Source organism: Dermacentor andersoni, chromosome 1 (genome assembly GCF_023375885.2).
Source record: "Dermacentor andersoni chromosome 1, qqDerAnde1_hic_scaffold, whole genome shotgun sequence".
Classification (NCBI taxonomy): Eukaryota; Metazoa; Arthropoda; class Arachnida; order Ixodida; family Ixodidae; genus Dermacentor; species Dermacentor andersoni.
Window position 1 is genome coordinate 202,996,345 of NC_092814.1, and position 27,726 is coordinate 203,024,070.

A 27,726-nucleotide genomic window follows, 5' to 3' on the forward strand; every position below is an offset into this window, starting at 1 on the left:
GTACGTGGAAGTGAAAGGAAACAAATCGAAAATTCTAAAAGTAACATCAAGTGTCCCTCAAGGGTCTGTGTTAGGACCTGTATTGTTTCTATGTTATATTAATGACATGACAAATGGCCTCAATGATAAGATAATGGTTCGTTTATTTGCAGATGATTGCTTAATATACTCTAAAATCTCGTGTCATGAGGACCAATTAAAATTAGATTCAGCACTAGAATCAATCACCAATTGGTGCAAGCGATGGAAAATGAAAATAAATTACGAAAAAAATGTTTATGCGCGAATAACTAGAAAAACAAGAAATGTGTTACATTACAATTACAAGTTAGATGGTAGACCAATAAAACAAGTGAGCCACTTCAAGTATTTAGGCATTACGATATCAGATGACTTATCTTGGAAAAAACACATCACTAATTTATGTATAATGCCGCAGAGGTTAAACTTTGGTCACTAAGACGGAGGCTTAAACTTGCTCCCCGAGATGTTCCTATGAAGCACGATCTTTCCCCGAGATGTTAAACTAACTGCATATCTGGCATTGGTACGTCCCGCGATAGAATATGCTAGCATAATATGGGATCCGTATAAGAAGAATGAAGTAAATAAAATAGAAAAAAATACAGAGGCGTGCAGCAAGGTTTATTATGTCAAAATATAGGTACACGGATTCTGTAACTGAGATGCTCACTCAACTAAACTTGCTCGAGCTTTCATTGCGGCGAAAAGTGGCTAGACTAAAATTTATTTATTTAATGAAACATAACCACTTCAATTTCGACACTCAAAGGTACTTACAAAAGAGAACGTCACGGACATCACGGTCCGTTAGGTCTAGCGCCACGAGGGCCAATAGCAAAGGCTGACTCATTTAATTGCTCCCTCTTTCCTAAAACGAATGAAGATTGCAATGCGCTACCGCATAGCATAACGGAAATTGCTTCTCTAGAACAGTTTGAAAAATCTGTACTGGCCTATTATTCTTCTATGTAACCATCCTCTCACATTATTAGCTTTTTTGTGCAATGATAAGCAGCATGTGCAACGTGACATGATTGAAATGATCCTACGGGATATTGAAGTTTCTGTTTGTGATGTTGAAAATATTATTTTGTATGGTACATTTATTGCTTGTAATGTTCGGTGCCTGTTATACAATGCTTATATTCTTGTGTAAAATTGGCAAACCTAAGCAGTTGTATTTTCTGGATTGATTTGTGTAGCGCTCGTGTTTGTAGCGATCTTTGAAGCTTATTTTATGATTACTCCACCCTGTATCGGCCTTTGGGCTAAGAGTATCCATAAATAAATAAATAACAAAAGCCCCCAGATTTTCTCTCTCACACCCGCTCTTACTCGCGCCTGCGCACAAACGGCTGGCGATCCATCAAATGAACGTCTCGTAGGAAAAACTGATTTTTTTTTTCCTTCCTCCATGCCCCCGTGCCTCCTGCCTCCTCCATGCCTCCTGCAGCCACGTACGTAACACAGAAAAAAACGATGGAACATCGGCTACAAGATTAGCATATGCCGGTTTGATGCAACGTAACGCCAGTATGTGTTTCCATGTAGCGCGCGCTCACTTTTTTCGTTGTCTTTGTGAGCAGTGATTTAGCGCTGTACTGATTTATCATATGGCTATAGTTGTTTTGCGACATGTTGCACCATTGCGTGTGGCGCTGCCAAACTTAATGTGCCCCTCACCAGGCCCTATGAGAAATTTCGGTTATACGCTGTAAGTTGTGTAGAGAGCATTTTACCGCGAGAGTATTTCAATTTGGTTCTTTATTAGAGGAGATAGGAGAAATTGAAATGTCACTTCGCCATGCTGCTGCAGGAGGCGAGCTTCATTGCAAACATTGACGCACTCTTTCTTTGTCTTAACTAGCGTAGAGATGGTCGATTATATTTTTGTTATAACCATTAATCATTCGTCATTTTAGCCTTTAATCGGTTTATCGCTTTCGATGAAGGGCTTTAATTCATCGATTAATTGATTAATCCAAAATTTTATCGTGCACTTTTATATAGGTTGAAACAGTTGTGTACTTTTGTAGGAAAGTCTTTTAACGTTTGAGAGGTGGAATCAAGTTTGAAACACAATTATAAACGTTTGATAAAAGGTAATATTTGTTGAAGACTTATAGCTGGCACTAGTGGCCTTTGAAAAGATAAACAATATAGGTTGTAAAATGACACTTAGTGCAGAAATAAATAATGGTGAATTCGGCAAATCGCACCGGTGCGAACTGGGGCGCGCCAATGCGCCCTTTCATCCAATCGTCGTCGCCCCGGTGCGCGCCAGTGGGATTTGCAGAATTCGCCATGAGATACGTACATGACACTAGTGAATCCCTGTACAGTACAGTTAAGCAAGAAATAAGAAAAATGGCAAAAGTGAAAGGTGAAGTCCAACTGAAATATGTAATAAATTGCAATATGCGCAGGGAAAAGGAAATTACTGGTTTAGGATCTTAAACCACAAGGTTTCTTCTACAGAGCGAAGGGCCAATGCATTTCGTCGGACACATTCAAAATTAATATCTCGGAACTGGTGATGTCCAGAGAATGCTATAATTCGTAGATTGAAATATGTGGCGTAAATTAATTCCTTAAAAAGTTGATTTGCGTAATTACGTTAATTATTCAATTGAAAATTTTGAGTTCTCGTAGAAGTAATGGCCGTCTCGTTGAGTAATTTAGATAAAGGTTCAGAGTTGTGCTATCTTCCATAGGCATCCTTTAATATACTTGGTGCAGCTAAAAAAAAAAACAAAAAAAAACCCAACTTCACTCTGTATATGGAAGAGCAGACCAAAGTTGGACCGCTCTGAAGCTGTACAGTTCACTCGCTGACTATCAAAATGTCTCATTTCCTCTAAAAAAAAAATTTTTTCTCTAATTTGCACCAAGAAAGTTTGCCTTCGCTTATATTTAAGAGGCGTTGAACCGTTTGAACGGTTATGGAACCACACATATATTGACTCGATGGTACATTCACTCCGACCTGAAGCGCATCTAATACGTCAAGCATACTCAAGTTAAAGTTCTATATGAAAGTTCTGAACCGCTGCGCAAGCGATGCGGTCTATGCGGTCTTTTGGCACGACGACTGCATTCTGTTCTTATTAGAACACCATGGGGCAGGCTCGCGGTTTACGGCCGCCGAACGTGACATTCCTGAAGATATGCGGCTCCGAAGCAAGTACATGGTGCTGTTTCCGCCGCTGCTGCCTAGCCACGTGTCTACTTCCCTACTTCTCTCCCACATTTGCATCACGTAGCGGGTTTCATTTAGCAATCTGGCTACCATGAGCCTGGCTTAAAGCCGTCTGCTGTTGGACGGATGGCACGGAGATATGCGAACTCTTGAGACAAGTGTAGTTTGCAGCGTCTGTGCAGCTGTCGCTCACTACTGGCCTATTTTGTACTCATAGTTACTTGTAGTCAACTATGACGTCCCTCTACAGGAACGTATTTTGGTTTGCGAAGGGCATGAAAGAGTACAGCAGGTAAGAAAGCTGCGTGGGCATACTGGTGTGACACTTGCACGGGGTAGTTTACAGTTCTCTATGGAATCGATGCATTGAAGAGAAGAATGCTTTTACAAAGTATGTTTTACGGCCAACCCTTATATAGCGCGGATGGGTTGCAGTTCTACTTGACAATCGCGCGTTTTGGGCGTGTCCGCGTACGTAAGTACGTTTCGTTGTTTCACGTACGGTTACCACGTAGCATACCAAGCTCGGTCTCTGGGACCTCATTATTTGTACCAATAAATTTTACCGCATAAAATGAAGTGAGGACCTTTCTGCCTTGCTCTCCAATTTTCAGGAGCGGGTTTCGGTCTGCTTGCCGAACGTTCAACCTCCCAGACTTGGACGTTGATTGCACCGGTAAAGTTTTCATGATTACCGGTGCCACGGGTACGCTTGGGAAGGTTGTTGCTATCCAACTTGCGCAAAAAGGTGGGACATACATGTTACTATATTTTTTTTATTTGAATCACCCGCCGATATTTGATCGAAGCTTCGAACCTAGTTATTAGAATCTGTCAAGTATTGTATAGGTTAATTAAGGCATTCATCTCTGTAAGACCCTGTGCCCATAAATCACATGTGCTGAGCTAGAAAAATTTTACCGCGGGCACCATGAGCTGGCAATGATACGACATTGTAGAAAATTTACGTTCGCTGATATATGGGACTCGTTGTTGTACGTTGTTGTTGTCGTTGTTGAAGTTGACACGTTTCCGCGTTGGGGGACTGCCATGGCCAAGGTGTGCCGAGAAAATAACACAACTCTATCAAGCATGTGACGAAACTTTTTCAAACAGGTGGTACAGTGCACATCGTATGCAGAGATGAAGAGAAGGCAGAAGTTTTGAGGAAAACAATCACTGACATAACAGAAAATGAGGTATGCGTTTGCCGGTATGAAATATTTCTCACGCATTATACATTTGTCATGAAATATTGATGCAGCACTGCTACATTATTTTTACAGAATACAGTTGTTGTGCACATAGTGGACATGTCTCGCCCCCAGGATGTCTTCAGTTTTGCAAAAAAATTTAAGCAAGACCATGAAATCTTGCATGTTCTGGTAAGAAATTGTTGCTTGACATTTACCTTTGTGGCTTTCCAGGCGCTTAATATGTGTGACCCAACATAATTTACAGGAACCAAGATATCACACGTGGCACAGGCATATATAACTTTAATTATTGTCACTTTTACCTAGAAGTAATATCTTGAACAATGTTGCTTCAGTAGCACTAGTTGCCTTTGTCAGCATCTTCCTTTTCACTTATGAAAAAAAAAAAAAAAGTGAGAGCTGGGCATCATGCATGCTGAAAATGCATCAACAGTAATTGTACTGGCACAGTAAATTTTGTCTTCTTCGATTAATGAGTAGAGCACTTTTCATTTGTTAACTCACATATAATGAATGATTCAAAAAATTTCATTGAGGGGTTCTGTTTTTCTGTAGGTGTGTTTCCTAACTTAACATAGAAGTTAATAGCTTTGCTCCAGCTCTGGGTCCACCATAGGACTTGTGTAGCTCCACACTGTGATGAACAGCATGTTGTTAGGTGCAGCTTTCCCACTTGAATATTTTTATGTTACTATAGGACATGGTATTATACACTGTTTCTGGCACTATTAAAGGCACCTGCCATAACTTACAGACAAGATTTTGCAGCCTTGCACAATCAAACAGCGTTGCCTGTGAAAAATACCACGTCGATTGTGTGCATCATTTTTGGTGTCTTATTCAGGGAAGGTTTGGACACTGGAAAGCATTTTAAGGCTGAAGAATGACTGAAAATGTCCCGGAAGCCACCAAATGTAACAAAATTCTGAATTGTTCGTCCCCACATATGCTCTCTTTGAATGTATGCTGCTGATTGTTAGTGACCAAAAACTGTTTGCCATTTATCACCGACATTCTTATGTCCATCTTTTCGAGGGACGCAGAAGAGCAACAAGTCGGATTAGTCTTGTAAAGCATCCTTTAGAGACTCAAGCGGAGATTGGGCCTGCTGTTATGGCATTGTGATTACTGAAGAACAACACACATTCTGTGTTGATACTTGAAGTTCAATTCAATACTTGTTGTGCATGCGTTTAGCTGAGAAAGGTTGATTGTTAGTGGATAAAATGGATGGCAAAGTTTGCATTCTTGGATTTCACAGCCAAACTGTAGTGACAGTGCATTAGTATGATGTCATTTATTTCAAAATATCTTTCTGTGTTTGGGCTGTTCGTTTTACTTTTTGGAAAGAGTTCTCAAAACACATTAGGTTGAGTCTGGCTCCTTTATAATATACTGTAGTCCTTGTTTGTGAAACTTTTTAACTAGTTCTCATTACATGCTATCCAGATCTTGCAATGTCCTGAGGAGCAGAAACTTCCAAGGCCATATTTTGTAATTGCATTTCTTTCTGGCTTACCAGAACTCCGCTCATGGGATGGTCTGACATTTCTGATATTCCAGGATGATTTGCCAGTCTAGCACAACCTAACCTTGCTTTTCAGTGTCCATTTAAGTTCCTAAAATTCCTGAGCCATCTGCTGAGCACTGCATCATTCAGAGAACTTCCTCTGTACATCCATGTTGTCATATCACTGTAATTTTTTTTTTACTATGCTATTTACCAAACCACACAGCTATACCTTTGATGGACTTGTTTAAATGCTTTGCACTGCACTTTGAGATCGAAGAAATGAAATTTTGCCCCCACCATGTGTGCAGTGAGCAGAAAAGGGTAATGTGCAGTTTTGTAGCTGATAAATGTGTTTGTACATTTTTTTTTCATGTTGTGCCATGTATAACCCAACACAGGTGAACTGTGCTTCAACAATCACACAAAACAGGGAAATTGGGGATGATGGTCTTGAAAAAACCTTTGCCACAAACACACTTGGTGAGTGTTAAAAACTGCCATTTCCTCCTTTTGTGATGATTTTTATTGCCTTGTGCAGCATTATACTGACTTGCTCGTAATGGCGAGAATGAATAACTGCTTGCCGTTACACTTGAGCCTGCTATCTGCACTGCGGAAAGGGTATTGGTGAACACCATTACGCAAACACATTCAAGCTGCATGAAAAAGGAATGGGCACCCTTGTCGGAACCTTGCTCCATTTTGTTATGGCTGTGTGTGCTAATATGTTGTGTGCAACGACATGTATGCAAATTCTATTAAAAAAAAAATAAGACATGCCTAGAATTCAAGACAGTCCCAAAAGGCATTGGAACTTGGAAAATGGAATTTGTTTTGAGCGTGCAAAGTGAAGATGTGCGCGGATAATGTGAGCCCCGGTGTGATCAGTCAACGGCTTGCGTGCTACCAGATAAAGATGAAGGCTAACCACAGAACACTGTTGAATTGCAGAGGGAGCTCCAACGTGCTTTGAGGAGGCCTTTCTTGAGTGTACACATCTTGGATATATTATGGTATTTATTTGTTTTAAACTTGGCACATGCTCTTTTTTTTTTCTTGCTTTTCTGCAGAATTTTCCTGTTTTGGAGAACTGTTTTAACACTGTATTCATGAAGCAAAATTTTTAGGTACTTTCTTGGCTAAAGTTGATATTTTCTTGTTCAGTGCATAATTGTGCCTATATAGTAATGGTGAAAGAAACTGAGCTATGTAGGCGTGTTTTTTCTTTATCTTTTTTTGTGTGTGAAACAAACTTTAATGTAATTGCTTCTTTCCAGATTCATGTGCTGTAGACATTTCCGTAATTAGTTGCTGGATAAAATTGAGGAAGCTTGCTATATTTTGAAATGGCAGCTTCTCTAGGTTAAACACACTTATTGAAGTTTTTATATTCATAACTTTTTAACAGCTTGCAGTAGAATAAAGTATATTTGCATAGATACAAGCAACACTCACATCAGCTAATGGTCAAAAATTTATTTGAATCATACATGTACATCAGAATTTCACCTCTCTTCCTAAATAGTCTCTAAGAGAATGTTATTTTTGAAAATGCTCATTGTGCATGTCCATCCATTTTCAAATATTATCTCTGCATATTGCATACTGGCATTGGTTTATTACCTGCCACTTTCTGTATGTTGACACCAGCTTGTGGAACGTGTCTGCTTATTTAATGAGAATGGGTATTTAGACTGTGTGTGTTGTATACCAAGTGCTCATCATGGAAATTGGGTAAGACAAAATTTGTTTGCAGTGATGATTGTCTTCAGCTTTGTATTTCAGTCTTAAGTATGTAAGTAAATATCAGAATGCTTCACCAAATTTATTATTTTCGAACATTACCATGTGCCTCATGTTTGCAGGGTCAAATAATCTAACAAAAAAGATGGACTATGTGTGTTGGCCTAAATATCTTTCTTTAAAAATTCTTAAAGAACCCAGCCCTAGCCTAGTGTACCATAATAAGTTTCACACACAGCTAACAAAGCAACTTTTTTAGCATTTGAAAACTCCCAATTTTGCTTTATTGGACCTTATAGTATCGAGCTATCAAGTCTTTTTTATGAGTTTGTCAGAGTGCAAGACACAAATGCATTAGTGTTTTTTTCCTCTCGGTTGTTCTAATGCAAAGCATTCTTTCCCTCATATCAGGTACATTGTGGTTGGTAGGTTCCTGTCTCATCTCATTTCTGGCCTCTTCAATAAAAAATATGTGTCCAACTTTTGAACCAGGGACCAAGATATGAACCAGGAATCAAAATTTAAACCAGGGTCCCCCAACACATGATCATGATGCTCCACTCATTAAGATGCATTAAAAAAAGTTACTGCATGGGAAAAAGAGGCCAGTAGCTTTCGACAAGTGCTAAAGCTCTATATACACGCAGTTAATATTCAGGCAGGCATATACACGTATCTTGAAAAGACATCCATTCAGGCTCCCGAGTTGTTTACACTGTACGTACATATGGCACACTTTTCAGAAAAATTGATTGTGTTGACCACGGTGTTCCCGCAATAGTATATCTGTTACACGTCCTGCTTTTCCAAAGGCTATGGAAAATCTTAGTATAAGCATATCATATAGAGAATGTTCATGATTATTTAAAGGCAAAACAGAATTGAAAAGGTTTTTATATTAACATCCTTCTTGAGGGTTGTTTGAAGGATATCCGAGGAAAATGATGGCGTTCCTGTTGTTGTCACATACAATTGGTCACTTTGCACAAGCTGGTCCATGAGGTAACACTTTGTAGAACCCCAAATAATACAGGATAGCCAGCCACCTGCAAAATGCTTCGCATAACATGGATACCCACAGTGCATGGGATCTGGATAATTATTTCCTGCCATCTGTTTGTTCATTGCAGTGTTTAGCTGATACAGAAATGGCTTTATATGTTTGATATCTGGAGTGTTGTGGCTCTTTGTAGTGGGTTAAGAGAAGCACTAAAAAGTGTTTGAAAAGTGCTCTCATAAGGACTCGCACCAATCTCAGTGGCACCACCTTGCAAGAGAGTTCGCATGTGCATATTCCTGTTTCTTGTTTGCTCACTGGAATCTGCTGTTACCATATTTTGGTCTAGAGATGTTAACGCTTGCCGAAATATATTTGTTCACGCTTTGTAATTTCGAAATATATTATTTAATCATTGTTTGCCATGTCATAGTTTATGAACTCGTTGTCCAGTTTAAAAAATCACATTATTGAGATCTTATCTGCACTTGCCTCCTTGTAGTATGTCTCACTGACTGCTTTCTCCTTACGATTATTCTTATGCTTCTGCAGGTGTCCATGTCCTGATCACCAACCTCATTCCTTTGTTGAACCAGAGCTGTGAGCCACGAGTGGTGAGCTTAGGCAAAACTTTTGTTTCACACTTGTCTTTGTGTTCTATATGGGCTTGCAGTGTGAATTATTTTTATCTTGCAGAGCTACATCTGGGGCTGTGAGTGCAGTTTGAAGCATTTGGCATTCACTTTAAATGCTGCAAAGGACGTGCCACTTCTAACAAACTAATATGACTTATTCTGGGAGGTGACAGACAAATTTAGAAATTTGTTATGGCTGCTTACAATTTTTCAAGGCAGGCCAGTGTAGTGGCAACAGCAAATTGCCACCAAATTCAGTGGCCAGCCTGCAAGAATTGGCTGGAGATTGCAGTGCTGGAGGTGTGCACTTGAACCATCACTTTTTCATTGCTCGTTCCTCCGTTTTTGTATCCAAATAGCAGGAATGAGGTTAGAAATTTCAGTACCCACTTTTTGTGATTTACCATGATAACTAATGAGGAAGTGATGCTGGAGATGTTAAGGAAGCAACAAAAATTGCAAATTGCATGTTTTACGCAGCGCTGGACACGATGCAACATGTTTCTTTCTTATAAATACACTAGCATGAATGGCTATGTCTTTCAGATGCAGTGCAGTTGCCTTTATTTTTCTTGAGTCGTGAGTGTGTGCATGGCATCCAGCTTCTCAGATCACATCGATAAGTAGAAAGAGTGCTGCCAGCTCCCAGATGAACACCTATGTAGGCATACTTGCATGCATTTTAACCATGGTTAAGCTGTAACTAACTTGCTTAACTGCCTTTGTGACATTGTTTCAGTACAGGTGAATGCTTTTACAATGAATGCCAGTATTGTGAAATGACCTGTGTAATATTGGGGAAACTAGAACCCGTCTAATGTCTTACTTTTATTTGTATTGTGGGCACTGCTACAACACAGAATAGGCACTGAAGTTATCTCTATAACAAAATAACCTAAGTGTCTCCAGCCCCTTTTTTGGGTTTGATGATGAACATCCTGTATCAGCAGTGTGCATGCTTATTTGGTGTAGTAGTACATGTGGCGTCAGGGGGCTATACGAATGGGCACATAATGCTGCACTCAATGAGCGCATTATGCTGCACTCATAGTTGCGGTGGACTACTTTTTAAAGTTGCACGAGGTGGAACACAAGTCCTTATGTTCCTCATGCTGTTCACTTGTCGTTTGTCTGCCAACTTCCATCGAGATGTGTAGTCACCGCAGGAGTGAAGATAACTTGTAAGAGGGGCAAAAGTGACAATAAATTTTTTGCAGCTTTCTTGCATTATTGTCAAGACATTTAGTGGCCCTGACAACATGAGTGGATAATTACATGAATCGACACATCCTGAAGGAAAGGATTACTTTTCAGTAAACATCTGGTGAGCCTGCATTGAGGGATATTTTTAGTGTTTCAGCGTGTTTATTGTGCCTTATTGGGGCTACGAGAGAGGCACAATATAACAGTGATCTATACATGAAAGATATTTATGGTCCCATGCATAAATAATTTTAATAGCATTCAACTTTATTATGTGCTCTTTCTTTCCAGCTTAAAACACATAAATGAACTTTTTAATTGAAATGTACTAAAAATACCAGGTGGTACATTTTTATCCCAGGGGTTCATCTTCCTGGCTTAAGGAAACAACAAACTTAATCTGGAAAACAGCTTAGTCTTGTTTTTCTCGAGCTTCTCAATGCTTCTGGATGTTTTTAGCATCTAATTACTGAGTGACTAATGAAATTGCTAAAATGTATACTAGTACCAATTTTCTTAGTTTGAGACTGTGAAAAGATATTGCTATGGAACAGTTATTTCATTAGCCAACAGCAGGCGTGCCATGATTGAAGAGACGATGAGGATGATGTTATAACCTGGCACAGGCTGTTTGTTCTGAGGAGGCCTACATGCATATGCACTTGTAAATATACCTGTATATAGTCATTCCTATGCATCTTCATACGCAACATATTTGGTGGAGGTTGCGGTCCCTGTCCTTGCCACGGAACTCCGCAGCAGAAGCTCACTCGAGGTTTTCACCATGGCTTCTGGGCAGTCAACCTCGACCACACTGGCTGCCCTACCTACCACAACGACTTTTGGCACACTTTTCACCCTTAAAGATCCTGGCGTCTTCTCAGGCCTGGACAGTGCCGATATCGATAACTGGTTGAACCTCTACGAATGCATCAGTGCTAACAGGTGGGACCTTACTATCATGCTCACAAACATTTTTACCTTGGTGGAACGCCTCGAGTATGACCTCACAAGCTGGAACAGCTTCAAGCAGAAGATTCGCGACTTATTTGGGAACCCCTTGGGTCGACAGCTCATTGCCAAGAAGGAATTATCTACTTGTGCACAGACGTCAACAGAACCGTAGGTAACCTATGTGCAAGATGTCTTAGGTCTCTGCCGCAAAGATGACAAAAGCATGGCTGAGGCGGAAAAAGTTGTGCACGTCCTTAAAGGTGTTGCTGACGATGCCTTCAACTTGCTTGTGTTTACGAACGTTACAACTGTTGACACCGTCATTAAAGAAGGCCACTGCCTGGAACAAGCCAAAAGCCAATGCATCGCACATCAGTTACAGCACCTGCCGAATACCGCAGCAACGTCATCGTGTGATGATCTCTTTCACCTGGCCAGCACCTGTGATAATGTTACATGTATGTATCGGTGTGAACTTGAGGTGGCTGCTCCAACTACTGTGCAACCTAAGTCCTTCGGCCCGCCTTCGCTTCCTTTACTGCTTATCCATACCGTCATCTGACAGGAGATCACCAATATTGGTATCTACTCCATTTGCTTGGCTCCTCGCTCCGATGTTCAGCCACATTTTGCAACTGCACCTCGACCCACATCAGAATTTCCTCCACAATTCCAGAATCTGTCCACATGGCAACCTCCCGATGACAAACCTATTTGTTTTCATTGTCACCGTGTCGGCCACATCTCTCGCCACTGCCAAAGTCGTTGGAATTCTACTGCACAGATGAATTTTTCAAGTTACTTGAACCTGGTCATTGTCGCTTGTGTATGCCCAACTCTGACCAAGTTGCCCCTCAAGAACATGGGGTTGAGCCCCACTACTCCTGCTCACCTTCAGTCCAATGGCACCAGTCTCACTCCCCCCCCAGCCCAGCCAACCGTCCTCCCCGACCTTTCTATGATGCTCCCAGACAGAAAACTAAGCAATGCAGCTCCTAGAGGTGGCACTGCATGCTTTAACCGACCAAAAATCCTCTCTGGACGACCCCTACCAAACAGGGCCTCCTGGACGTGCAGATCGACTGTGTGCAAGTCACTGCACTCAGTGATACTGGAGCGCATTATCACCTATCACCTATCACTGGAGCGCACACCTTCCTATCATGAGCGCTCATTTTTGCAGAAAGCGCAAGAAAATTCTGATGTCTGAAGTCATCCACGTCACTGATGGCTGAACAGCAGCCATCATTGGAATTTGCACTGCTCGTGTTTGCATAGCTGATTTCCAGACAGTCATTCTATTCGCCGTCCTTTCCAAATGCCTGCATGACGCGATCTTGGGCCCCGACATTTTTGCCGCGCACTCCGCCCTTATCGACTGTTCAGCCAGCACCCTCCGTCTTGATCTAGCCCCTTCTGGACCCCGCTGACCCATCTCCAAGGTGCTTCTGTTCCACTGAGTACACCCGTTTGCCATCGCAGACGTTGACTTACGTTGACTTCATGTCGTTGCTGCCAGTTCCTGACGATGACTATGTTTTGATGCCCATCACTGACATCTTCCTCACCCACGATATCACAGTACCCCATACTGTTCTGTCTATAGTGGCAAGCTGCATCTGCCTTTCCGTCCTTCCAGTTGTGAATTTCACCTTGACACTGCAAGCGCTGCCACAAGGCATCTCACTCGCCCTCATTTGTGCCTTTGATGGAGGCGAAGCGGAGGCTTTCACATTGGCCGCTTCTCCTGGTTCCCCGACTCATCAGCAGTCCAATTCTTGCCCTGTCAGCACCATAAAGTCAATGATCACTTCTGACTTAGCACCTTAGTAGACTGAAGAACTACACCACATTCTGCTTTCCTAACTTGACATCTTTCACATTAGGGGCTGCACCTTGGGCCAAGCCACAGGCATGACTCATCGGTGCCCATATCGGGTGCCTGCCACTGAGTGTCAAATTATACATAGTGATGTTGACAAGATGCTCGCCAAGAACATCATTGAGCTATCTTACAGTCCCTGGGCGTCACTTGTTGAAGTAAAAAAGAACAGCACATGGCGATACTGTGTGGATTATCGGCACCTTAACAGAATTACGCATTGATGATGATGTTCTTGACTGCCTGCACAGTGCCCGCTATTTCTCCTCCATTGTCTTACGCTCTAGGTACTGGCAGATTGCTGTGGACAATATGTACCGTGAAAAAGGTGGCATTTGTAACACCTGATGACCTTTACCAATTCAATGTTATGCCGTTTGGACTTTAACGCTCCGGCCACCTTTGAGCACATGATGGACTCTCTGCTCAGAGGCTTCAATTGGTCCACGTGTTTATGCTACTTGGACGATGTCATCGTTTTTTCACCAATTTTTGAGACTCGTATAGAGCGCCTCTCAGCTGTCCTCTGCATTTTTCGTTGGGCCGGAATGCAGCTGAACTTGTCCAAATGTCACTTTGGCCACCGCCAAATCAGTGCTTGGCCATCTTGTAGATGCTAATCGTGTACCACCAGACCTTGGAAAAATCTGCGCAGTCAAGAACTTCCCTGTTCCCCGATCTGCAAAGGATGTCCGCAGCGTTCTAGAGCTGTGCTCATACTTCCGGCGCTTCATGAAAAATTTTGCAGACGTAGCGAGGCCACTCAGTGAGCTTTTGAGGCTAGACATGCCTTTTTCGTGGGGCCCGTTAGAGGCTTCTGCATTCTCGCACCTCTTCAGCCTGCTCACGACTCCTCCGATAGTTGCGCCCACTCTGACCTGGCTGCGCCTGCCGAGATCCGTACCAATGCTAGTGGCCACGGAGTTGGTGCAGTATTAGCCCAACGCCAACGTGGCCATGACTGTGTTCTCGCCTACGCTAGCTACCTCCTATCAGCCGCTGAGTGCAATTATTCCATTACAGAGCATGAGTGTTTGGCCCTCGTTTGGGCGGTTGGGGAAATTCAGACCCTACTTACATAGATGGCCCTTCTCTGTAGTTACCAACCACCATGGGCTGTGCTGGCTGTTCTCTCTCAATGATCCTTCCGGACAGCTTGGTCACTGGGCCCTGTGCTTACAAGAATTTTCATATTCAGTTGTGTACAAATCCGACCACCAGCAGCTGGATGCAGATTGCTTGTCCAGGTATCCGGTCGACGACCTTGAGAATGCTGCGGACACTAACAACTCAATATTTTCCATGCTGGCCCTGATTCACATTGATGAAGAACAAGACCATGACCCTTCATTGTGAGAAATCAATCGCCTAGAATCATCACCTAATGATGCATCTATCCACAAATTTGTAATTCAGGAAGGTATCTTATACCGGCATAATTTTCAACCTGATGGACCTGACCTCCCTGTTGTCGTGCCTAGACACTTATGACGGAATGTCCTCATAGAACTTCATGATGCACCCACTGCCGGACACCTTGGAGTATCTCTCACCTATGAGCGGGTATGGTGCTGTTTGTTTTCACCAGGCCTCGCATGCTCTATCCACTGTTACATGGCCACTTGTGAATCATGCTGTCTCAAAACACCCCCGATACTACCTGCTTGTCCACCTTCTGCCATTCGACATACCCACAAAACCTACCTTTCGCGTTGAACTAGATCTTCTTGGCCCTTTTCCCACATCCACATTGGGAAAAAAATGGATCGCAGTGGCTACTGATTATGTAATTACCTGAGCTCTGCTGACCAGCTGTGGAACTGATGTCACAGACTTCTTGTTACGTGACGTTATATTGCTTCACAGTGCCCTGAGACAGACAATTGCTCACTGACCATGGCCGTTACTTTCTTTCTCAAGTAATTTCCGACATACTGCATTCCTGTTCCACACAACAAAAACTGACCACTCCTTACCATCCCCAGACCAATGGCCTCACGGAACGCTTGAACCGCACTCTCACAGGCATGCTCACTATGTATGTTTTGTCAGACCACCGTGATTAGGACCTTGCTCTTCCCTACGTAACTTTTGTGTATAATTCTTCTCGTCATGACACAGCTGGATTTTCACCTTTCAACCTATTGGGACGAGAGCCGACTTTACCTCTCGGCACTATGTTCCCACCATCTGCCGCCTTCACTAGCGAGTACGCACGTGATGCCATCATGCAGGCTGGCCACGCCTGTCGGCTTGCACACTTGTGCACCTCTGGTCCCCTTCCCGCCGCGTGGGCCTCTACATAAAGCTTCTTTCCCGGTACATGGCACCATACCATGTGCTGCAGGAGATTACACCTGGTGTTAACAGTGCAAAACGTAGATGGGACACGAGACGAGAAGACGACACCACAAGCGCTGTGCTAGGAAGTCGAGAGTGAAACATTGAAAAGGGCCCAAGGTACAAGAAATGTATTTCGCTAGAATAGCAGCTTGGGGGCTTGTTGGTTTTCCATCCTGGTGTTAACAGCGCAAAATGTAGACGGGACATGAGACGAGAAGACGGCACCAGCTGGTGTCGCCTTCTCATCTCGTGTCCCATCTACATTTTGCGCTGTTAACACCAGGATGTAAAACCAACAAGCCCAAGCTGCTATTCTAGCGAAGGTTACACCTGTTACCTACGACATTGCCCCTGTCAGTTCCAGCTCATCGTCTCTCCTTCCATCCAGTGACGTCGTTCATGTATCAAGGCTCAAAATCTACCACTGTGGTTTCGAAGACTCCCTTTAAAGCTCCGGGACGGTGCTTCTGTTGCCATAGATAACGCTACGGAACAGTTACTATTGCGATAGCAATTACACCTAAACCTCCATATAATGGAGTAGGTAAAATCGGCAATTTTCTTCATGAATCGAAATTTTGTTGCATTGAAATTCGGCCTGTTATACAAACAAGTACAGTCACCAATAGATTTTTCTTACAGAGAAAGGCGCCGCAAAATTTTCCGAATTATTGGGCAACCAAAAAAAAACAAGTTTTCACGAGAAAACAATTTATTATTATGAATTTGGGAGTCAGTGACGAATGATACAGTTTCATGCCACGTCGACAATATCTTCACATCAGCGGTACGAATTAAGTGAAGCCAGCCATGCTTTCGCATGCACTCCGCCCCCGCAGCTCATAGCGTCGCCCGCACTGGGACAACACTATCATGAAAAGCACCAGCAGCGGGAAGCGAATGCTTCGTCTGCCTCTCACTCCAACAAGTCACCGAAACTCTAGATTACGCAAACTCCAATATTAAATGCACAGGAAGACAGCTAACGTGATGCGACGCCTTCTCAGCATGCCCACTCTTTGCACACGTGGCAGATTACCTCTAAAGCAGTAGAAAGGGGGGGCACATTCTACTCCAGGGGGCCCGAGTGGGCGCGCGTGGCCTACCACTGTATTTTAAAAGAGATCTGCGATTGGGACAGAGTCTTCCGCACACTATGTTTCCATGGCTTAGTTTGCGTTGATGTGAGCTGCAGCACGAAGGTCAATTCACTTGCTGCTGCTGCCATGCTTCCTCACTCCAGTGTCTTGACAGTGGGTTTCCGCGGTGTTGGAATCTCAGCGCTGACGCCCGTTGTTGCAAATGGGTCGCGAGCCCCAAGGGTAGCGTTGGCCTGGCGGCCTGGGGCACAACTGGAAGCATCCGAAGGTCCCGGCAAAGCATGAGTCGACTGGTAACAGAACAACTTGTTTATTCTAACATCGCAAAAGAGCGGGCGGTCAGGTCGACCGAAGTGGAGAGACGGGAGAGCACGTAACTCAACGGAAGAAATCGGAGCCTCTCTCTCGGCGTCCGGGGGCAGCTGCTCTTATACTCTCGGAGTCGAGGGCAAGAGGAAGGCCTCGTGACGAGACCACGTGACGCGGGCCACGGACAGGCTGAGAGACAGGTTGAGACGAGTGTAGTGACGCATCCGCCAAGCCGGCGCCGGACGGACCTCCTCGCTGCACACTTGGGGAGCTCCTCTCCCCGGCTGCCGCGCTTTGACAAGCGTGGGCACACACACACACACGCACACACGAAGACACGTGGCACTGAAACACGCCTGGACGCGCTTGGCGGGGAGGCTTTGCGGCAGCTCCGAACGGGCCAAAATGTCCGCCGCTTTGAACGAAGCCCCGGCGTCCGTTGCATCTGCGCCGGCTATACCGCGCGTCATAGGCAAAACGTAACAGACCGCCCCGCCGGGGAAAGGAGATCCCGATGGTCAGGGGACTGCATCCGCTGTCCGGAGGGATGTCGCTCGATGATGCTCATAACCGAAGTCGGGCGTCCTTCGGCGTTTCTTGAGCGCAGCGCACAGAGAAGGCCTCGTTCTCTCGTTCAGGTTCACACAGGACACTGCAAAGTGACTTCGGGAGAGTTGACATTTTTGTTCTCGTTCCCGGCAAGCGTTAGAACTACGCCGAAACTCAACCGCTCAGTCAGCAAGCACGAAACAACCCTCACTAAGCCCTGCCAGGCTCTTTCCCCTTTTATACTACTGCCTAGTTCCTTACAGTAGTTTTGCAGCACTCAGAACACATCCACAAATTGGAAAATTGCACTAGAAAGCACGTCATCACTTTGAAACACTACACAAAAGCAATATGTTAAAAATCCTGCCTCAGGAAGAAAAACATCAGTAACAAATAACTTTGAGGCTGATTCTTACGTTAGGGGCTTCGACTTAAGCCATCGGTGTTACCGTTGAGACTCCCCTTTTTGTAACGCACCTCAAAGGAATGTTGTTGCAAAGCGAGGCTCCAGCGCAGGAGGCGGCCATTTGTGGAAGAGATGGTCTGCAGCCATTGGAGAGGGCAGTTATCCGTCTCGAAGCATGCGAAGCGGAGAACGCAGCGAGCGACCGTACACTAGCTCAGCTGGCGAAAACCCCGTAGCTGCATGCGGCGCGGTCCTTAATGCAAACATCACCCCAGGTAGGCACAGCTCCCAGTCAGTTTGTTTTTCAAACCACAATGCTCTCAACACGCGCTTCATGACGGAGTGGAGCTTCTCAACGGAATTCGACTGTGGGTGGTACACTGAGCTGTGTAACAGCTTTACCCCACACCTTTCGAGAAAAGTTGTCGTCAAAGCGCTAGTAAACGCTGTGCCCTGATCTGACTGGATTTCCGCAGGAAAACCAACTCGCGCAAATATGGACAGTAGTGCATTGACTATCTCAACTAAGCTCAGTTCTTTAAGCGGCACTGCTTCAGGGAACTTTGTCGCTGGGCAGATCACAGTCAAAATGTGTCTGTACCCCGTGGCTGTTACCGGCAGAGGTCCCACTGTATCAATAACGAGCCGTCTGAAAGGCTCCGTAATGATAGGTACCAACTTCAACGGCGCCCTCGATTTGTCCCCTGGTTTGCCCACCCACTGACAGGTGTCACATGTCCTCCAAAGTGGTCTGCGTCCCGAAAACACCCTGGCCAATAGTACTCTTGCAAGAGACGGTCCTTAGTTTTCTTAACTCCTAGGTGTCCGGACCACGAACCCCCATGCGACAAGCGCAACAGATCCTGACGGTAGCACTGAGGCACGATCAGCTGATCGAACTCCACTCCCCTGCGGTCTAGATACTTCCGGTACAGGACCCCACCTCTTTCCACAAAGCGAGCATTTTTCTTGGCGATACCTTTCTTGACAATGCAGCGTATGCTTTCTAGGCTGCCATCCTTCTTTTGCTCGGCTATCAAAGCCGACCGGCTGACTTTTAGCAACCTATTAAGTCGGTCTGACGTAGGCGCGATGAGCAAATCTGCAGATAGCTCTTCTAACTTTCCCGCATCGGGAATTTCCTCTCCAGTATCTGGTGCCTTTAACGCTACAGGCTCAATTTTATTCAGTTCGGGCGTGCTCTGAATATCAGCTTGCTGCGCCTCTGACCCTTTTTCATTGTTCGACAACGTCGGCCCCGCAACTACCGCCTTTGCAGCGAGCTCCCGAACCTTTGATCTGGTTAAGGCCTGAACGCTAGCCTCACCAAACAAAAGCCCCTTCTCGCGCAGGAGGTGATCGGACCTGTTCGAAAATAGGTACGGGTACTGGGGGGGCAGCATAGATGACACTGCGGCCTCCGTCTCAAGTGCTCCGAAAGGTTCTTCAATAAGCACTTTTGCTACGGGCAGACACGCTATGAGCTTCCACGGCTTGCTTGATCCATGCACACTCGCCCGTGAACATATCGGGTTCTACGTAAGAGGGGTGAACTACATCCATTGTAGCTGCGGAATCGCGAAGCACTCGGCACTCTTTCCCGTTCACGAGGAGGTCTCGCATGTAAGGCTCGAGAAGCTTCATGTTCTCGTCAGTGCTGCATAATGACAAAAACACGACTTTTGTTTTTGTTTCTGGACACTGCGCCGAAAAGTGACCCGGCTTCTGGCACGTATAACACACGCGCGCTTGCCTCGTCTCGAACCGCTTTCTGCGTTCGGCTTCGGTTGCCGCCGTCTCCTTACGTTCGGTCGGACTGCTTTCACGCGCATCCGAACTACGTGTGTCCCCCTTTGCTCTCATGGGCGTGAACTTCGGCCTCTCAAACTTGGAGCCAAATTCACCCTTTTGACCGTCAGCGGCTCGAGCCACCGTACTAACGTCTGGCCTATCCAAGACCCAGTACCGCACGTTCTCAGGTAACCGACTATAAAACTGTTCTAGCCCGAAACACTGCAGAACTTTCTCGTGGTCACCAAACGCTTTCTCTTCTTTGAGCCACTCCTGCATGTTTGACATAAGCCTGTAGGCAAACTCTGTATATGACTCACTTTTACCTTTCTCATTTTCCCGAAACTTCCGACGGAAAGCCTCCGCTGACAGCCTGTACTTTTTTAGCAGACTCGATTTCACTTTGTCGAAATCCTCTGCCTCCTCTCTCTTCAAGCGAGCGACTACGTCGGCCGCCTCGCCGGGTAACAAAGTGAGCAAGCGCTGTGGCCACGTTTCCCGAGAGAACCCCTGCTTCTCGCACGTTCGCTCAAAGTTAACCAGGAACAAACCAATGTCCTCTCCAAGCTTAAACGGCCGCATCAGGTCAGTCATTTTGAACAATACTCGTTCTCCTGCACCGTGTGCCTGACTTCCATTACGAGCGCGTTCCATCTCTATCTCGAGACGCTTCATTTCCAAAGCGTGTTGACGGTCGCGCTCTTGTTGCTCTCGCTCTTTCTGTTCTTTAAGTTCGCGCTCCTGTTTCTCTTTCTGTTCTTTAAGTTCGCGCTCCTGTTTCTCTTTCTGTTCTTTAAGTTCGCGCTCCTGTTTCTCTTTCTGTTCTTTAAGTTCGCGCTCCTGTCTCTCTTTTTGCTCTTTAAGTTCGCGCTCCTGTCTTTTTGCCCGCTCCTCAATGGTCTCAAGGCATTCCGACAGCTCGTCATCCTCAGCTTCTAACTCAAGAATAGCCCTTAGCAGTTCTGGTTTTCTGAGTTTGTCTGAGACATCCAGACCCAACTCTCTTGCAAGCTCCAGCAATATCGGTTTGCGCAACGACTTCAAATCCATGGCTGCTCTGAATGCTGCTTTCTCTACTGCCTACTATTGTCTTGCCGCAAACTTACCCGGCAGCAACGACAACCACAATTACCAGCTCTGTTTCTGACACTAACAATAGCCTGGCAAAACTCAGAAGAAGAAAGTCCCGCACTCACCAAACCTCGCAGCCAAGAATTCAGCGCAGTCGTTCCGCTGCAGGCAACCAGTCATCACACAGGGCTCGTTGCACTGCTCCCGGATGGTCGTTGTGCTGCTCAGCATACAGTCAACTGCATATCTTCGCTGCTGGCCTCCGTTGTCGCGATCTCACCGCTGGCAGACAGTTGTAGGAATCTCAGCGCTGACGCCCGTTGTTGCAAATGGGTCGCGAGCCCCAAGGGTAGCGTTGGCCTGGCGGCCTGGGGCACAACTGGAAGCATCCGAAGGTCCCGGCAAAGCATGAGTCGACTGGTAACAGAACAACTTGTTTATTCTAACATCGCAAAAGAGCGGGCGGTCAGGTCGACCGAAGTGGAGAGACGGGAGAGCACGTAACTCAACGGAAGAAATCGGAGCCTCTCTCTCGGCGTCCGGGGGGCAGCTGCTCTTATACTCTCGGAGTCGAGGGCAAGAGGAAGGCCTCGTGACGAGACCACGTGACGCGGGCCACGGACAGGCTGAGAGACAGGTTGAGACGAGTGTAGTGACGCATCCGCCAAGCCGGCGCCGGACGGACCTCCTCGCTGCACACTTGGGGAGCTCCTCTCCCCGGCTGCCGCGCTTTGACAAGCGTGGGCACACACACACACACGCACACACGAAGACACGTGGCACTGAAACACGCCTGGACGCGCTTGGCGGGGAGGCTTTGCGGCAGCTCCGAACGGGCCAAAATGTCCGCCGCTTTGAACGAAGCCCCGGCGTCCGTTGCATCTGCGCCGGCTATACCGCGCGTCGTAGGCGAAACGTAACAGCGGTCATCGAGTAAGATGTGTTCATATTTGCTTATGTGCGCATGACACCATGCTTGTTAATTGAGTTATTATGCCTATGTTTACAAGTTTATGCAGCCGATAAAACTACTATCCTTACTGCATATAGCTGTCCAATAATTTGCTATTGTAATCGATGCTTTGACTTTCGGGCGAAATTGCGACCTTATTCATTGACCAACAGGAGGCCTGTCAGGATTGAAGAGATAATGAGGACAGTGTTATAACCTGGTATAGGCTGTGCGTTCTAGGGAGGGCTAGATGCATATACACTTGTAAATATTATTTTTGGCTCTGCTAAATTGCGAAGAGATTATATGTATACTTGTGTGTATCATTCCCTGCTTTGCTGTTGTTTCCCTGTAGAAGGGGGCTGTGGGCCTTTGTCAAGCTGCCGTTTACGAGCAGCTTTTACCCACAACCTCCTCCATCATCCCGATGGAAATAAAGATTATTATTATTATTATTATTATTATTATTATTATTATTATTAAATATACCCGTGTATAGTCATTCCCGTGCATCTTTATACGTAACAATATTGCCAACGAGCATATGCAACTGTTACCAGTGCACAGTTTATACCATTTGCCTAGTGCACTCTTTTAACTTTTAAAATCTGTGGACATTGAGTTTATTGTTACAATTAAATTTAAAATTAATTTACCTCAAGGATAGTGCCAGCCTGTGATAATGGATTTAAGCAGGAGTGGCTACAATACTATGATAGGCATACAGAAAATAACGTAATAGCAAGATAGTACTGAACACAACGAGTGCAAATAACAGAAGTTGTGCAAAGGCCTGAAATACATGACATGGGGAAAAAAAGGCATTGCAGCTTCACTTTGTGCAAATAGCTGTAACTTGGTTATTTGAGCTTGGGAGCTACTAAAGAAGTAGTGGCAAAGGTAGAATTGGGTTCAGTTCCCCTTCCCCCTTGAAATGTGATCCTGACAGCACCATTGTAAAATGTGCAATGCAGGTGCTGGTCACCTGTGGAAGCCTGCTGATGCAGCGGCTGGACCCAGTGGATCTTCAGTTCGAGTGCATGTTCCCTTTCAATGGGCTGGCAGCCTTCACACAGACTAAACGTCACCAGGCTGTGCTGGTGGAACACTATGCTGAGACTTACCCAGGCATCCACTTCTCAGCCATGCACCCAGGCTGGCTTGAACCCCAGGGTATGAATGTAAAGAGTGACTTGCAGAGTTAGTTTTTCATATCGCTGCACCAGTGCCTTGGTAGTCACTTGAGGTCCACACAACCTGATCGGCTCTTTTGGTTTAGTTCTTGGTGTAGTAGCTTTTTGGCCAAATAAGACGGCTACATCAGAGCTGCTTTGCAGTGTATAATGTCTGATGGTATGTTAGAACTGTTGTATTCGCTTAAAAAGGACAGCTTTAACAAACACTGTTATGTAAAAGCATTGTTCGCTAGCAAAACAGAGTACAGATAAATAGAAGTTTTCTTTTTTATACAGTGTGCATTTCATGGCTGCTTGTGAACACAGGTTAGCATCTGTTTAGGCCCCTGTGCCATGTTCTGTATTGTCCTCTCCTGCCTGCAGACAGTGAAACGCATGAAATGTAAATATTTTGCAAATTGCAAATTGCTCCATTAAGAGAGATCCAAACAAGACACAGGATGGAGGCTCGAAGTGAAAAACAGTAGTCGTACAAGGAATGTTGCTGGAGCCATTGAATTTCGACAAGAGAATTTGTCTTTGTCTGTGCAGCAGCTGCTTTCTTTGGCAGCCGTTTATGTGCATGTAGCTCACTCTCCTTCTACCTCAGTGGTGGAGAAGGAGGAGGGGACCCCCTCCTATTTTTTTAACACTTTGGCTTCCCTTACCCTACTCTACACACAAGCTTATTCTGCTCCTCCTCCCCATTGAGGGTCTTGGATAGTGAGCTGTGCTGGCATAAATGCTGCTAAGGAAAGCAGTTGCTGCTCTGATGAAGACAAGTACCCTGGTCAAAACGTTGATGCCAGTGACATTCCTTGTTCTACTACGGTTAACCACAGTACTAAGACAGAGGGGATTGATTCTTGACCTAATGCTCAAGTTGGAACAGCAGAAGATGAAATCCTAGAAAGAAAGCAAATTTTTGGCTCATTGGGTGGGTATTCAATTCTGCGCCCTTTGGTGTCACTCAGGAAATCAGTGGCAACCGCTCATTTGCACCACAATGCTTTAAGAGCGCAGTTCATAGGTGCCCGTTCCTGTGTAGAGCGTCGGCGTCAAGGAGCAAACGAGTGCAGCGGATAAAAGAGCAAATGCGTGGGATGAAAAAAGTGATGAGAGCAAAGAGAGTGCGAAAAGGAAAGTGGAGGAGGAGGGTGCAGCGGACGCATGAGGCAAAAAGAGGAGGAGGAGGAGGGTATAACAAAGTGTGAGAAGAAAAACTTAATGCCATACAACATGCGCACTGCGGTGACGATGGCTACGAAATGGTGCCAGAGTAGTGCGTGTTGTCTGGGAGATCTGTTTGCAGCAGCTGCTGCGAATTGCGCCCATGCATCACCCATGCACTGCTTCTCGCGACCTCCCAATTAGCGAGGCAGTCATGCCACAATTCGCTCCATTTGCAATGTGCCGCACGAGACAAATTGTCCGCGCCAGCCACTATATTGTGAAATAAAAACGCATATAAAGCTGCGCTCACATTTTTCACTAGGAAGTATTGTAATTGTCCATGAATCTTTTTTTACACTGCAAATAGTACTAGGCATTTTTGTGCCACATAACACACTCTGATTGCATTGCTTCATGAATTTAAGTTTGTTAACTGAAGAATATGTTTATGCAAGAATATTAAGTGCCTGCACTTTCATAAGGTAATATATGTCAACATTACAAAGAAATGGGCAGAGGAGTGTGGTACCAGAATGCTTTGAGGCACTAGAGAACGAAACTGAAATTGCACTCTAAGTAACTCCAGCAGCAGTCACAATTGCAAGACATTCACAGTCAGGTGCCAGTATGTTGAAAAAAAAAAAGCAGAACTGATAGAAAGGGGTCCTCAGCTATGCAAGACACATGCATAGAATTCATGAATGTATACTGTGTAATGTGACAGCTATAATTCATTCGTTGCAGTGCTTTACAATTTAATGGCCAACTCTGATGAAATCCTAGATTAAAATAGTGTAGATATAGAGCACCCTTCATGCAAATTTTTTTTTGAAATGTTGATAGGTGTGTCATGAAAAGGTACCAAAGATAGACCCTTTTTTATACCAACACTGAAAAAAAGAAGGAAACAAAATGCAGTCGTTAGCACTCGTAAAAAATGATGCAGAACCCAGAAAGTCGAAAACCTGCACAGCTCCTCGGCATGACCTCCGAGGTTAGGCAGCAGCCGTGGCACGCTGAATATCTCGGAGGGGATGTGCTGGGATATGCATCACATCCACTCACCACCAGGTGCATGCATCTGCTTAGGTGCTATTTAAAGGCTGTTAATAAGTAAATTGTACAATTTCAGCACTGAGGCTTTGTCAAGATTGCTTCGATAGTGAATACTACCCACCTTGGTGGCTTTGACGTTGCGCCGCTAAGCCCGAGGGTGCGGCATCAAATCTGGGCTGCAGTCGCCGCATTTTGATGTGGGCAAAATTTAAAAATGCCCGTGTACTGTGCATTGGGTGCACGTAGTCAAATTAACCCGAAGTCTCCCACTACAGCATGCCTCATAATCGTATTGTGGTTTGTTATGGTTGGTGGAGAGTGGATTGGAGAGAGAACGGAGGGTGGATTCCTAATTTGCTATGGTTGTCTCAAGTGGTTGCTGCTGTTACGGTTGGCGTGTAACACCCCAGGCAACAAGGATGCTTAACCACCGTGCCTCATCAAAACGGAGGATGGATTCCTAATTTGCTATGGTTGTCTTGAGTGGTTGCCGGTCTGGCAGGCGCCCTGCAGTGTTCACAGGCCCCTTTGTGTGTGTGCGGAAAACCCTTTCCGTGAACTGTCCGACTCCCCTTTCCGCAAACCAACGTCGCCTAAAAGAAAGGATCAGCTGCCCATTGCGGACTCGCGGGTTGCCACCAGCGGAGGCAAGCAAGTCCAACGTCGCCTAGGAAAGTGGGAGCAGCCGCAAAACAACGAGGGCGACTCAGTGCATGTCACGTGATGTTGACGTGAGCAAGATCCCGCCTACAATTTTAGTGGGCCTTTTTAAATGGCCTCGCAATGTTCTTTTTCATCATTCATTCTCTTCTTTTACATATTTCACCAACCATTAAATAAACAGTGCAAGTTTCGCACTAGAAATCGTCTCGTCCCTACCTGGTTGCCATGGTCTACCGGACGCCTGCAGCCTGCCGACAACGCCATGCTACCCAATAGTAACGCCAGTCGAGCTTTGAGAAACAGGCATCACATCAACTGGTTGGCAGTGATGGGATACGCTACCCTGGAGACCCCAACTTTGGACGACATCTAAGAAATCGTCTCCTCTTCATCCTGTTGACACTGTTCGGAAGGAAGGTGTCAGGATTCATGACTGCATATGGCGAGTTTACTGCTTTTCTTCACTAAGATATCACTTGGCTTTACATACTTTTTGGGGAAGTACGGAGCAGTGATTTTTCTTTAACCATTGACGGAAGTATTGAGTACGTCGAGGTTGTTATAGAGTGAAGAGTTAGCAGCACTAAGGGCAGTCATGAACTTGAAGGCACTAAAGAAGCCGGAATTGTTTAGCTTGACCAGAGAGTTGAGCCTCCAAATTGCCAAATCGAAGAGAAAGCCGCAGATCATTGAGGTGATCGAAGCGATCGGGGCAGACGATGATGAACTGAAGGAATGCCTACAGAGCATTGCGGAAAAGGAAGAAGAGCGTAAGAGCCTAGAAGAAAGAGAAGAGCGCGACCGTGTTGCATGCGATGCATTCGAAATGAGGTGCCTAGAGATTGCGTTTCTGAAGGCTCAAAATACTGAAAGACCTAGCACAGAGGCACGAGAAAGCGAGCACAGAATGACGGACTTGATGGCACCCTACGCAGTAGGAGGGGACATAGGTCTTTTTCTGGTGCAGTTTGAGCGCACGTGTGAGAACGTGAAATTCGTGAAAAACACGTGGCCACAATGCTTGCTTACATTGCTGCCACGTGAGGTAGCTGATATCATTGCCCGCATGGGGAAAGAAGAAGCAGAGGACTTCGATAAAGTCAAAGTGAATCAGCTTAAAAAGTATAGATTATCAGCAGAAGCATTCAGGCGAAAATTCAGGAAGGGCGAGAAGACCAAAAGTGAGTCATACTCAGATTTCGCATACACCTTGGAGGTAAACCTGAAAGAATGGCTCAGAGAAGAGGGTGCACTCGGCGACGCCGAAAAGACAATGCAGTGCGTTGCTTTAGAACAGTTCTACCGCCGGCTGCCAGAAAACGTCAAGTATTGAGTTCAGGATAGACCAGGTGTGGACGCTATCACAAGAGCAGCCGATCTTGCTGAGGAGTATGTAACTCGCCATGCGTTCAAAGGCAACAAAGCTCCTAAGAAGGAGATGAATAAATACAGACCCGACAAGCCAGAGCGATGGTCAAAGTCGAGTCAGTATAAATCCAAGGAAAGGTTAGATTTGGTGAAAATTAGTGACGAGAACAGCAAGGGAAAGGAGGAGTCACCCGAACAGAGGGTAGAAATGCAAAAGAAAAATGCTTTTGAGGCAAAGAAACCAGTAGTTTGCTACAACTGCCAGCAAACTGGGCTTATCTCTGTGGGGTGCAAAAATTCCAAACTATTGTTGATGTCACTAACTAGTAACGAGGAAAATCTGAAATGACTAGAACTGTACATTCGAGACCTCTTGGCAAACGGCAAACCGTGTTGGGTGCTT

General features: G+C 45.2%; 1 protein-coding gene across 7 annotated transcripts in view; it reads left to right on the plus strand.

Moving 5' to 3' along the window:
- The window catches only part of LOC126547013 (dehydrogenase/reductase SDR family member 12-like), an 83,790-nt gene that overhangs the window by 35,764 nt on the left and 20,300 nt on the right, over positions 1-27,726 (plus strand). For 2 of the 7 annotated variants that reach the window (XM_055062977.2, XM_055062982.1), the window contains exons 1-7: positions 3,522-3,702; positions 3,838-3,971; positions 4,340-4,422; positions 4,510-4,608; positions 6,352-6,433; positions 9,246-9,307; positions 22,863-23,061. In XM_055062977.2, coding sequence (XP_054918952.1) covers positions 3,602-3,702; positions 3,838-3,971; positions 4,340-4,422; positions 4,510-4,608; positions 6,352-6,433; positions 9,246-9,307; positions 22,863-23,061 — 760 coding nt within the window. In that variant the 5' untranslated portion in view covers positions 3,522-3,601. The other 5 variants (XM_055062978.2, XM_050194823.3, XM_055062980.2 and 2 more) reach the window with 5 other exon arrangements.